General features: G+C 43.8%; 3 protein-coding genes across 3 annotated transcripts; 1 reads left to right on the top strand and 2 right to left on the bottom strand.

Moving 5' to 3' along the window:
- Positions 1–1,599: 1,599 nt before the first annotated feature.
- Positions 1,600–4,047, top strand: EAF01_009182 (uncharacterized protein; the record flags this gene model as incomplete). Its single annotated transcript, XM_038917438.1, has 3 exons — positions 1,600–2,127; positions 2,178–3,398; positions 3,448–4,047. 3 exons carry the CDS (start codon positions 1,600–1,602, stop codon positions 4,045–4,047), a joined length of 2,349 nt encoding a protein of 782 aa, XP_038767043.1.
- A 696-nt stretch (positions 4,048–4,743) lies between these two features.
- Positions 4,744–6,127, bottom strand: EAF01_009181 (uncharacterized protein; the record flags this gene model as incomplete). Its single annotated transcript, XM_038917437.1, has 2 exons — positions 4,744–4,961; positions 5,017–6,127. 2 exons carry the CDS (start codon positions 6,125–6,127, stop codon positions 4,744–4,746), a joined length of 1,329 nt encoding a protein of 442 aa, XP_038767042.1.
- Positions 6,128–8,147: 2,020 nt separating this feature from the next.
- EAF01_009180 (uncharacterized protein) lies at positions 8,148–10,837 on the bottom strand. The gene is made up of 3 exons (XM_038917436.1): positions 8,830–10,837; positions 8,531–8,770; positions 8,148–8,480 (listed from the first exon to the last, which is right to left on the bottom strand). Exons 1-3 carry the CDS (start codon positions 10,074–10,076, stop codon positions 8,291–8,293), a joined length of 1,677 nt encoding a protein of 558 aa, XP_038767041.1. The 5' UTR covers positions 10,077–10,837; the 3' UTR covers positions 8,148–8,290.
- Between the last annotated feature and the right edge of the window lie 1,180 nt (positions 10,838–12,017).

Below are 12,017 nucleotides of genomic sequence, written 5' to 3'. Positions count from 1 at the left end.
CGTACTCAATACTAAGGTAATTTCGGCGACCGAAGATGAATTCCAAGATTAGAAGTGCCGCCATATTAGTGCGTTTAGCTGGTCATTTTCTTACCCCTCATACCCCAACTTCCTACTCGGATTGAGAAACCGAAAGAAGACGTCAAGACTAGTCCACGATGTACCTTGATAACTTGGCGCTAATTCGATTCGATCCATAACTGCCATCAAGTATTGGCACTATCTCCAGATCAGATTGTTGTTGTCATTGCAATGTCGTCAATGTATGAACTGTGGAAATCAACCACGTAACTCATCTCATGGTCCCACAAACTTGGATGATGTTGATGGTTCGGACTTTAACTCGAAATTTGTCGATCACTATGTTGTGCAGCAATTGGTTGACGTTTGTCACTAGCCAAAGTCTATTTGAGTCTTAGCGGCCGTTTATCTGCTGCTCCGAATGGTTGTTTACTACTGTTCAATGGTTGGGGATTGTGCGGCTCGGTTTAAGACCTTGTTTATTGGCAAGTATGGCCCATTGCCTGCTTGATCCTTTGTCGGGGTATTTTGCGTTAGTAGTTTGTAGCGGTTCAACGCTCGGAGGTTTCCATTAGCTTTTGCGGGGAAACTTAAAGATCTTGGCCTTCATCACTTGTCTCACTCATGCCAGGTCCGGAGCTGTATCGGACACCAGTTTTCTGCTGTGTTGACATTTGCTCGACGGCGTCAGCCAGAGGACTTTTTAATCCGCTTTCATCAGGATCTGGTATTTATGAAATGAACACCTGGGTATTCCAGATATTACAGCGTTGTTAGGGTTGAATATGGAAGGCGCGACTTCAATGGATCAGTATATAATCTATATCCATAGTATTAATAATTTTGGTCCTCTTCCACACCTACAAGAATGATTTCTCCGGCGTATATGCAATAATACAGCTGGCTTCACCCATCCCCGAACTCTTGCATCTTGGGTAGAAGCTATTTAATCGACAATGTTTCTTGCAGGGGTGGTTTACAGCGGAGTGGGACTACGATTCATGTCTGGAAGACTACTTTGGCTTTCGATACAATGATGCCTTAAGTCCGAAGTTCGCTCTCTACATACAAACTAACGACTGGCCTGTAAGACTTGGCCAGCTATCGAAATAACTCTCTTCAGGTTCTACACGACATCATCAAGCTATCAGATGACTCGGGCTACCCCCCACACGAGCGTCTCTCGGAGGACTGTAGCTCTCCCATTTTGGGTGTCTGTTATGACATTCTTACCCCTCATTATTGAATCAAGTGACCAGAATCAAGGCTTTCCCGGGTTTCAAGTAGATGAGATCTATTCTACTGGATCGCTCCTATCTACTTTACTTCTAAGATTTAGTTTAGATCGTTCTCGGCACCCGTCATCCAGATTCAAGTCACAGTTAGATCTACACATGTATTCCATTCCCACCCGTAATTTTAGGCTCCGATTTTAGGAAGCTAAGGATGCATCTTTGTTTATATACCCCACCTTGTCTTTAATATCATACTAAGACTTGTCATTCCTTCTGTCTGTTTATTCTCGTACTTCAACTCCCAGCCCAACATCAAGCATATCCACTCTTTTGGTCAATACACATGAAGGCCTTTTACCAATTGCTCATTATCGGGGCATGTTCCCCGAAGCTTGTCTATTCTGCTATCGTGGGTGGCAGGCTCAGCATTACAGCTGGAAATGCTCCATCGCGCATCGCATCTGCCGTCGCAGATGATAGTGTCAGCATCGCAAAGAGAACTGAAGAATGGACACCTAAAGAATTGGTGTTGATTGCCAATAATGGAAGCTTCAAAATGATTGAACGCAACATGGACAAGATCCCCGATTGGGTCCAGAAATACAAAGATTGGGAAACTTTGGCAATGCAGGACACTGCAAGTGGAAAGAGTCTCTCGGCTAGGTACGGAGAAGAGAAGCTCGGCATGCCTCACTGGTTTTGTGATCCCGACAATGGCTGCTCTTCATTGCCAAGTCCTCTAAAGATTTTGCAATTTGTGGATGCCACCGAACCGGACATGCCTCGGGGAAAGAGGGTCGAAGAAGCTCAGGGAAGATACTGGGCCGCTATGAGCTACTACATGACCTTCCGCACTGCAACTCACACACTGGTAAGTCTATTCATGATTGCTCATCATTCTTTGATACTAACAACTGTCAGAATGCGCTCAAACGCGCCCAGGATTTTGTGTTGCCAAGAATCGACACTATCATCGTAGACTTCACCAAGCAAGGCAATAATGAGGCAATTCTCAAATGCAAGCTCAAAACCTTTTTTATCGATATGATATATCAATTCTCGGAAAAATTCCTCATGATGAGTTTGGCAAAACTAGTCAAAATTGAAGGTGAAGCCGGGGGTGTCTGGACTTCATTCAACAAGCTTGAGCCGTTTCAATTTGTCTCTCTCATGAAACAGATTCTGGACTTTACATTACCAATGGAGCATGATTACAAGTATAAAAAGTTTAAAGCAGGCAATGACGGAGAAACTCCTCTCGACTTCTTGCGCCTCACAAGTATGACATATACGAGCGACCTTTACTGTGGCCACATAGATGGTCAGGCTGCTGATGGAGCCGACACTGGGTCTCGTATCAGCGACTCCAAATACCACATGAGTGAAATTATGAAGCAATATATCAAAAATATCAGCGACGTCTTCAGAGCGCTCAATGGATTTGAGGAAGCCCATTTTGATCGAAGTATGAGCGATTGGATGATCAACGCCAATTATGAGGAGATGGTTCACCGACTCGACCGTGTTGATATCTCCGAGGAAGCTCAAAAGTTTAGCCAGACGCTCGCAGCTTATTTCATTGCTGCTGGTTGGGCTAGCAACAAATGTTACATGAAGTGCCAACCCAAAATGTTTCAACCAAATGTTCAGGAAAGATGCTACGATGCGAAATTTGCCGCAGATAGATTCTGTCCTAACGATGCGCCTGATACATTGTGTCAAGTCAACTGTTACACGATGCTGGACTCTGGAAATCATGAAAAGAGACTCATCGGCATCGAAAAGCTCGGCAAGCACGGGTTTGATATAGAGAATATTAAGAGAGACTCTTGGAAAAACTATAAAGAACTGAAAAGGCTCCACAAACCCCAGGTAGATTACGTCAATGGCAAAGAATTTACATTCGGCGCAGAAAATAAATCAGCCCTCGTTCTTTCTGTATCTTTGTCCAGAACCAACATAATCTCCGATAAGCCCACCAAGTCTTGGAACTTCCCATGTTTCAGTGGCCAGGACTATAGAGGTCTCGATACTGAACAACACTTAATTAATATGAATATGGGATTTGGTTCCACGGATTGGGGAGGAGGAGGAAAAGGAAAAGCTCGTGCTTGGGAAATGTTTCAACAGCAATGTCCAGAAGTAAGTCAAGAATCCCAATTTTGAATTCATCCGCTAACCTTAGTTCTAGCAAACCCGCAAAATGCCACCCCTTACCCGCTATCTCAACATAATTTGTGGACAACGCCTCAAGTGGCCCGAAAGAACACTCAAAGACGGACTTGTACACCGCCGAGTCATGCAACCAGACGTTGAAGGCAAAAACTTCGAAACCTGCAGAACCCTCCGGGAAAAAACCGAAGACATGGACGAAGAAACTGCAAACTATCTTTTCTGCAACGGATACTGGCCCGAATCTGACAAGATCTTCATCAATGAGAGATCATGGGTTTATACCGATTGGAACGCCCGCTGGCATCGTGGTTCTGGACTCAAATTCATGTATAGCCATAAACTCAGATGCCGCCTCCATCGATCGAGCCATCGAAACTTTCGTCCCGATCACAAGTGGCTGGATATGAATTGGATTAATGATCCGTCGAGGGTGGTGGGTGAGGGGAATAATCTTAATGGGACAGTGTTGGAGCTAGATCCGGAGGAGGCGAATGTGATGAATGAGCTGCCGGACGATGCGGAGGACATTGATCCTGAGGCGACGGAGAGATTGAGACAGATTATTGAGGATTTGAGTAGGGAAATTATGAAGAGTAAGCCTAAGGAGGCTAGTTGATGGGAAGGGAGAAAGAGAAAAAACAGAAAGGAATAGGGGAGAGTGAGATAGCTTAATGTGTAATCCGGTAGGAAGAAAAGGTTGAGAAATCTTCACAGCTCTAACTTGGTGGATGTTGAAGTCATTCAAGATGTATGTATCTATTGCAATATATCGATAAGATGAGGATTGAATTGATTACATGTACATGAGATGAGGTATGTCATAAGTGAGTATGTCTGGTAGTCCTCATGTCTCTGGAAGCGATTTGTAAATGTTTAGGTTAATGGTGTCTGTGGGGAAGGTCTCCGCATCATCAAATGTTCAAGTGGGATGTGCGAGCACACAATTAAATTTCAAGATCTATCTTATGGAGGGTATTCTGTTTTCTTTCCTTTCCCTTCTTCATGAATTTCTCGAAAAACGCGGTAGGGGGGGGGTGGGTTCGGATGCACCTTTTCCCCCAAATGTCAAAGAGATCAAAATCACAAATCACATAGGACTACACACCATATCATCAAGTGATCATGTTGAATTAAGAACAACAACATAGCCTCTTACAACAAACAAAAGAATTTGCAACAATTTCCACACAATAATTGTCGCCTGCAGAACACTGAAAAATCTCATTCATACTACACATGATATATGATACATAATACATCAAAACATCTATCTCTATCTACAAAAACATGAATGCGAAATCAACTCTTCCATCTACTTCCTAATCCAGTCAAATGTAATTCTAGCAAATGCTTGAGAAGGGAAATCTATTAATCGATAAAAGATTTCCGCGCTAGGAATGACTGTCAACAAACATGTAAAGAAACAAGCTGTGGTTGCCGCTTCAAAAGATGCGTTTTGTGTTTCTGTGAGATGGGTGAAGAGTTTGATGCCCACGGAGTAAACGATGATGCTTTGGACGAGGAACCAACCTATGATTGTTAACTTTGACGACACAGAGTGAGATGATATTTAGTAGAAACTCACTCAGGGATCTTCTACCCAAATACATCAGCAATGGATTGCGGAATACCGCTTGTGGAAAACTCCAGGTCTCCAAGACCAGGAAGGTCCCAAGTAAGAAGAGATAATTATCATCTCTGGGCATTGGAGTGCCAGCTTCCATTACCACATCATTCAACCCACCAGTTGAATACTCGCCGGTATGGATTCGAACCTCCTTATAAACATCTTGGGGTCTCCATGCGGCCCAAATATACATCATGATCAAACCCGCCAAGGTAAGAATAGTATACAATGGCCCAACAGGCATTCTCCACTTTCTACCTCTCCAGGTTCCCAGTGAAATTCCAGCTTGGGCGCGCATTTGGAAATTCATATTGATACTTATATCGGCCAATAAAAGACCAGTAATGGAATACCAAGCCCAGCTATCAACCCACCATGCGGTAGCGATGAATCCGATAAAAGCCTTGACTCTCCATGACTTTCGCACATAGGGAATAATGACCATTGTCATGTAAACAGTATAGCTTTGTTGGAAAAGGACGGAGATAACCCAGAGAGTCTGCGAGGGAAAAGCATAGTTTGCTGCTTGGAGGTCATATTTCTTATTTGTCCAGAAGAGAATGAAGACTGAGTTGAAGTATGCGAGAGCATTTGGGATCATGTAGGGAGTATTGATTGTGGTATTGTTCGTTGCGGTTTTGAATTCATCGATATATGATGTTCCAATACAGGTGAAAACGATGTATATGATTGCGAGAGAAAATGCAGCAGGAAACCAGAGACGCAAGCCTCGGCGGAAAGACGACGATGCGACGAAATCGTGCGAGGGTTTGTTCAGGAATGGGGTGCAGATTGTGCGCGCGGAGATGAGAATGAATGCTGAATAGATCAGAGATTCATTCCAGAAGAGGACGGAGACTACCTTTCGGAGCATCTCCTGATATACAGGGCCATTGGTATTGGGGGTACCGGTGACGGCTGTGGGAACGAGGGTATTCAGGAATGTCCAGAGAAAAGATTGGATAACGAGAAATCCTCTGAGACCGACAAAGTGAGACTGAGAAGGGATTTGGTGAAGGGTAGGCTCTTGATAGAACTCCTTCAAAGGTGTCAATTGGGTGAAAGCCATATCGAATGCCAATTTCGCTGTCGAACTATCCCAGGATTTGGATGGAGAGGGATGTTAAAGATCTCTTGCACTTTGATGTGGATATGGGGAATTATGTCTCCAGAGATTTCATCAGCCTCACCGGACTTGGATACGAAGACCTTGCTCTTCACACTTGCCGATCCTCTTGGCCCTTCTCAATACTTCTTTTTTCGTCTTTTTCTGACGTCTGCCCCATCAATAATTTGCGTTGGCAGTATCAACTTTGCAGCTGCCACTTTGGTGATGCCGTGCCGTGTCATGATGAGACATTCCTCCACGTTTGTTCTGAAAGAGAGACCTACCGGTTTAGTTCCGAGCGCAAAGCGTAACAGGAATTTTCTGTTGAAGTGCATTATCACGATCTTCAAGATATCAATATCCTTTTGGATTCTGCCACTCCACTATAGCTATCTCGGTCTAGTGGACACCTGACGCCGGATAGACTTAAGCTTAGCGCCGCTAGCCCCGGCACTGGATCCACCCAGCTTCCAGGGACTTCCGGCACACCGCATGGCAGACCTTGACGTGAGGCTGTCAGTTCCTCAAATCACATTTGGGCGTGGCATATGCGGCTAACATTTGGCGCACGAGTAATGCTGCTGCGACACCGCGCCTATGGGGCCGGAAGGTTATCCGGTGAAGTGATACCAAAAATCTGGGAAAATTTTGGATCAGATAAAGCTATTGCTTATATCAAACATCATTTATATGTGATATCACCGTCTGAGAGCCGGAACTTACTTTCTTCTAAATGAATATTTACGCAATCTTAAGATACAAGGTTCCCGTTTCGTCCGAAGAACCTCTCAAGTACCGGGATAGGGATGATAGCAGGGGTTACGTCACTGATAAAGGACAATTTTAACCTTTCTGAAAGTTTCCAACAGTCTATATTATAAGGTTGATATACGGCAATGTTTTATTGATTTTTATCAGGATTAGCGATAGCTAGGTACCTAGTTCAGCACGCCATTCGCTAGGAATGATACTTTGTCCGATACTCCAGAGGTGGTCCCCGAATCCCTCTAAGAAACCTCTTGATATCTGCCGTCTAATAAGCTGGACAAGTTGAGCTACGCTGTCAGAAAGGTGAAAAAGTGTATTGTGGGGATAGCTCTCGCGTGGTTCGCCAGATTCGGCATGATCTCCAATCAAACTAAAGCAAAATTTGGAAAGGGGCTACTCACGTAAGAGGTCCCTCCAATCACGTACTCTAGCTTGTGGGTAAGGTGACTTTCCCTATGAATCACATTTGTGACAGTGTACGGTGAAGGGTATCTCAGTTTGTCAGGTCTAGAAGGTAGGTAGATTGATGTACACCCAACAACTCAACTGTACATCTAAGTCAACGCGCCGAGATTTTGATCTCATATGGTAGTATCAATATGGTCTCCAAAAGAGTATTCTTAGACTGCGTAGTAAACTAAGATCTAGATTTTTCTTTTTTATGTATGCTGGGGAAAAGAGTAACACCTTGGGGTATTCTTTCTTTTTCGCGCACATAGTATTTTCGTCGCTTCGTGTGTTATCTTATCTTCGAACGGCAGATTCGTTTTTAGAATAGTGGGAGTTGAGATTTAAGTGGAAACGATGTTTTTCGGATTTAATGAAGATTACAGGGGATGCAGAGGTGCGATACCCGGTTATGTCGATCATTTAATATCGAAATGGAAAACCTATTCAATCTGTGACGACTAGGCCTTAAACATTAAGCTTAGACCGACCAAAACAGGATGGGAAATGAACATGGGAAAGTTCGCTATCGATATCCATGCTGTTGCTACCAAATTCCAAGTTCCACTGATTCCAGTAGGGATGGAGGAGTTGTATCTAAATGAGCTTATCACCTCATCGCCCTTACAGTTATTGCTTGTAGTCAGAATGTCAGGGGTACATACACGAAAATATTTTGGCACGTGAAGCATTTCACAATGCTCCGTATGTTGAAGAAACAGAAATTCCGGCGGCAAAGACAACAATAGCACACTCAAGGTTTTGATAAGAAGATTGGCAAAATAACATAAACTTTTAGCAGGCATTAAAGCCAATGCAACTCCATATTCTAGGTTTTTATCCCAAAATGCCGTCCAGAAAATCTCCAATTAAAATGTATATCCAAAATCATCAAGTTATTCATACCATCTACGTTCTTGCAGTAGGGTTCCAAGATGAATATTTAACCAACTGTCGAGCATGTCCATACAGACCTATGGTGGCCAAAAATAGCAGATAAAATGGATAGGCGATCGAGAACTTGATGATCATCCATCGTGACGCAAACTCGGATTTAACTTGATTGGTGACCCAGAGTGTGCCAATCAAACAGAAAATGCTGTTGATCAAATTAGTAAGGGAATCAATGAGTGGATATGGAAATCTTACCTAACGAAAAAGAACCACTCAGAAATTGGATATTGGAAGAAGACAGTCTTCCAGAACGCGGCTGGGGTCAAGGGGAAATTGAGGAAAATGAAGCTTGCTACCAAGCAGGCAAATTGGGTGACCAAGTAATAACTGAGCTCACGAATGAGCAACAGATTGAGCAGTCCAAATCGTGTTGTGAAAATTCTCTTCCCTTCTTTGGCTCGATTGAAGGTCAGAATCGAATGTTTCAAGCTTGCCCTGTTGAAGGAGTCAGTATTGCAGATCAAAGAAAAGATTTTGGGGAAAATAGAACTCACTGTGCCCATCCTTGTGCCCATCTTAGACGTTGTTTCCAGAATGCTCCAAAAGTTGTAGGTGCCAACTCATATGACACAACATTGAGATCGTGAACGATATTACATCCTCGGCCTACAGTTCGAAGGGCAGAGTCAATATCTTCAGTGAGCATATTCTCATCCATCTTTACATCTCGAAGAAGTGCTGTTCTCCAGTATCCATTGGATCCTGTAAATAGACCAAAGCCCCAGATGGTTGCTCTTCCAGGATGTGAAACGGCGTAAATCTTGTCAAATTCTATGCTGATGAGACTTGTGAGGAACGAAGCACCTGTGTTGAAAACGATGCATCGGCCTTGAACGATATCAATCTTGCCCTTCTCCTTGATGAAACGTTCAATTGCCCATCGAGGGCTATGGGGATGTATGTAGTGATCACAGTCATATATAGCAGTGACATCAGAGCCGGTGTCTAGACTGAGATAGTAATTTAGATTGTCAGCTTTCGATGTAGAGCCTTCAACCTTGATGATTCGAAGCTGTGGATATTTGGCGGTCGCTTCCCACATTTCTTCCTCGAGGGGTTGAATTGGAGAAGGTGTGTTGTAAACGATGTTTATGCGAATTTTGTCAACTGGATACTCCAACTTCTCACACGCATAATTTATTCGATCCATTATGATGTCTTGTTCATTTGGAAGATATGCGACAATGACAATGTCCACGATCAATAAGTCATCATCTGGTGTAGGGAACTTCCAGCCCTTTTCAGCGGCTTTCGTAACAACAAGACGCGCCTCTCGACATGGTTCCATACTCATAAATGCTTCTAGTGCCGTAGACGCAGCAATGATAAAATTTGTGAAATTATATATGAACCAGAAAACCTCTAAGAGTTTTGTTGGAAATAGCATATATGCAAAGATAGATGAAACAAAATAAGAGCTGACAAGTAGAAAAGGCGTCCATTCGTGGATAAAATTAGAGCATCTTCCAAAGGTATTGCGGATGGAGATGGAAGTTGGTGTTTTCGAATTTTGTGCGCAACTTGGGGAAGTCACAAGTTCATCTTGAACAGAGAACCGGACATTCTGTTTCTCGTCGATGCTGGATTGTGTTGGAGCATCGTGAATGGTCACAAGCGCATCTTTGCATGTCCTGCTCATATATGAGCTTGGAGAGCCATCACGCCGGGGAGTGGAGGGCGGAGGACTGCTGTATGTTGGAAGTTCTTCAATTGCAAGCGTTCCATTGTCGTAGGCTCCCATTTTGTCGAAGTGATGTAAGGAGACAGTAGATGGATGCAATGACTGGCACTTTGGGAAGTTATAGAAAAGAACGGACAAGCACACCACCAGAAGTAAGAAGGTAGATCAAAGAATCAACAGAGATAGTATGGTGGGAATTACGACTTCGAGAGTCTTTACAAAGCAGCGTCCAGGGATTGGATATAACATAATAACATAATGGCAAGATATAAATCTCATCAGCTTGAGCCCAAGCTACAGCTTCGCACTAGCCCTTCCGGCATTGAAAGTTCACTTAGCTCCTTGTCAACTTGACTAAGGGATAAGATGGGCCAGCTCAGGCAATTCATGCGGTAACGTTGATAGCACCTTATCGAGCTTGCGACGAACACAAAGACATAAAACAAGCAAGATCAGCGTCCGCTGACGGCGCCGTCTACCCTCTAGGCTCTAGCAGCGCGGGACTCTCGGAGCGTTGCATGCACACACGTTTTCTTTCGAAAAGACTAATGCCAAGAAATATTGACCCATGATTGTATGTATTGAAGAAGTGGACTTCAACTTTGAGGATTTCCAATTTTGTAATCGCAAGGCATGGGTAGTTGTAGATCTTTCACTCCAAGGCCCACTGTGGTGCTGAGCTGTTCCTATGAAAACAATCACCGAATGTCCGACCCCGTGTGGTGTAAATGAGCGACTCGTCGAATTAGTAAAGACCATCGAATCCTATCTGCTGAGTGAGGATACCGTCGGATGGATCTTCTGACGGTGACATAATGCGTGGCTTTGAGCGTGGGTGTAGGAAAAAGTATGGATAAGTTTTTCGGTAAGTAAAGGAGCCGCAACGCGCCAAGAGAATTTGTCCGTCGTGACTAAGCTAATCCACTTTCAGAAGGCGGTGAAAATCACTCGCAATGTAATTTTATTTTCCGACTTTTGCATCTTCCTGCCCCCAATATATCCCACATTACCATGTATGAACCCACATTCGTCCCTCTAGATTCCCGATTCCTGCTGCCCCTGAAGGAGGGTGGATGTCCTTGAACTTTCATGGTATTCACCCCATCATCTTCGGATCTCGATGCTGTCCTGGGATATGTGGCTTCAGAATAAGCATACATGCTGAAACTCGCCATGAAAAGATCTCACGCTTGAAAACCAAAAAAGAAGCACTCGATCGACCGCTACCCTAGAATAAAAATATACACGGAGACGAATCTCAGATTCCAAGGCGACCAGCTCATCTCAATGTGTTGTACTGGTTGGTACTTGTGCTGCCAGAAAGTATGCAACTCCGAAGCTAGATGCACATACCACAAGATGGTAAACCGCAAAAGGACTAACAAGGTGTTCTTAGCGGCAAAGTTGTATCCTTTCTGGCCGCACAAGTAAAGGGGGAGAGGATATACATTGAAAGATGACATATACCCGAAGTTTCTGCTGCTGAATATCTGTGCGAATCTGGAGAAGCAAGTCAGTGCCGTCGCAGCGCAAACCAAAGCAATAAAATCCCAGAAAACCAGACTAGTTCGAAAATAAGGAAAAACTTCACGCATTGTGGAGCTTTGAGCTGAATCAGCTGATTACTGACTTGGAACGTGTACCCAAGTGCTGGATAGGACGTGCTTCTGGGATCTGCATGCAGGCATTGGCCACTTAGAGGATAAACAGCGGACTTGGTGCTTGCCATCATTTTTAATATCCTAAATTTAAGACTAATTGTGATCCATTGATCAGCCTGAATGCTCAAAAACGTACTGGTAGTTCCATGTACTAGTTTGTCCGCTTTGGGAGCTCCCTGCAGAATGAACGTCTCGATCTAGACAAGCTGATTGGTCTTATCAACAGCCCTGTTATCAAGATGAAAATTGCGTAGAGTTCTTGCATTATTTCAAAGAATCATTACAGGTCGGCATCCTCTCTATCCTGATTCTTCGTTTTTCATTCTCTATCCTTTGATCA

This window comes from Botrytis porri (assembly GCF_014898465.1).
Source record: "Botrytis porri strain MUCL 3234 chromosome Unknown BPOR_013, whole genome shotgun sequence".
Lineage (NCBI taxonomy): Eukaryota > Fungi > Ascomycota > Leotiomycetes > Helotiales > Sclerotiniaceae > Botrytis > Botrytis porri.
Note: the sequence above shows the minus strand (reverse complement) of the source record. Positions and strands in the feature narration are given on the sequence as shown.

What these genes read in the sequence shown, in the direction of transcription:
- EAF01_009180 (XM_038917436.1), bottom strand. Translation starts at nt 10,076, where the DNA reads ATGGGAGCCTACGACAATGGAACGCTTGCAATTGAAGAACTTCCAACA. An exon ending in TGGGCACAAGGATGGGCACA is followed by an intron (nt 8,771 to 8,829) that starts GTGAGTTCTATT and finishes CTCCTTCAACAG; the next exon opens with GGCAAGCTTGAAACATTCGA. An exon ending in GAGTGGTTCTTTTTCGTTAG is followed by an intron (nt 8,481 to 8,530) that starts GTAAGATTTCCA and finishes TTTGATCAACAG; the next exon opens with CATTTTCTGTTTGATTGGCA.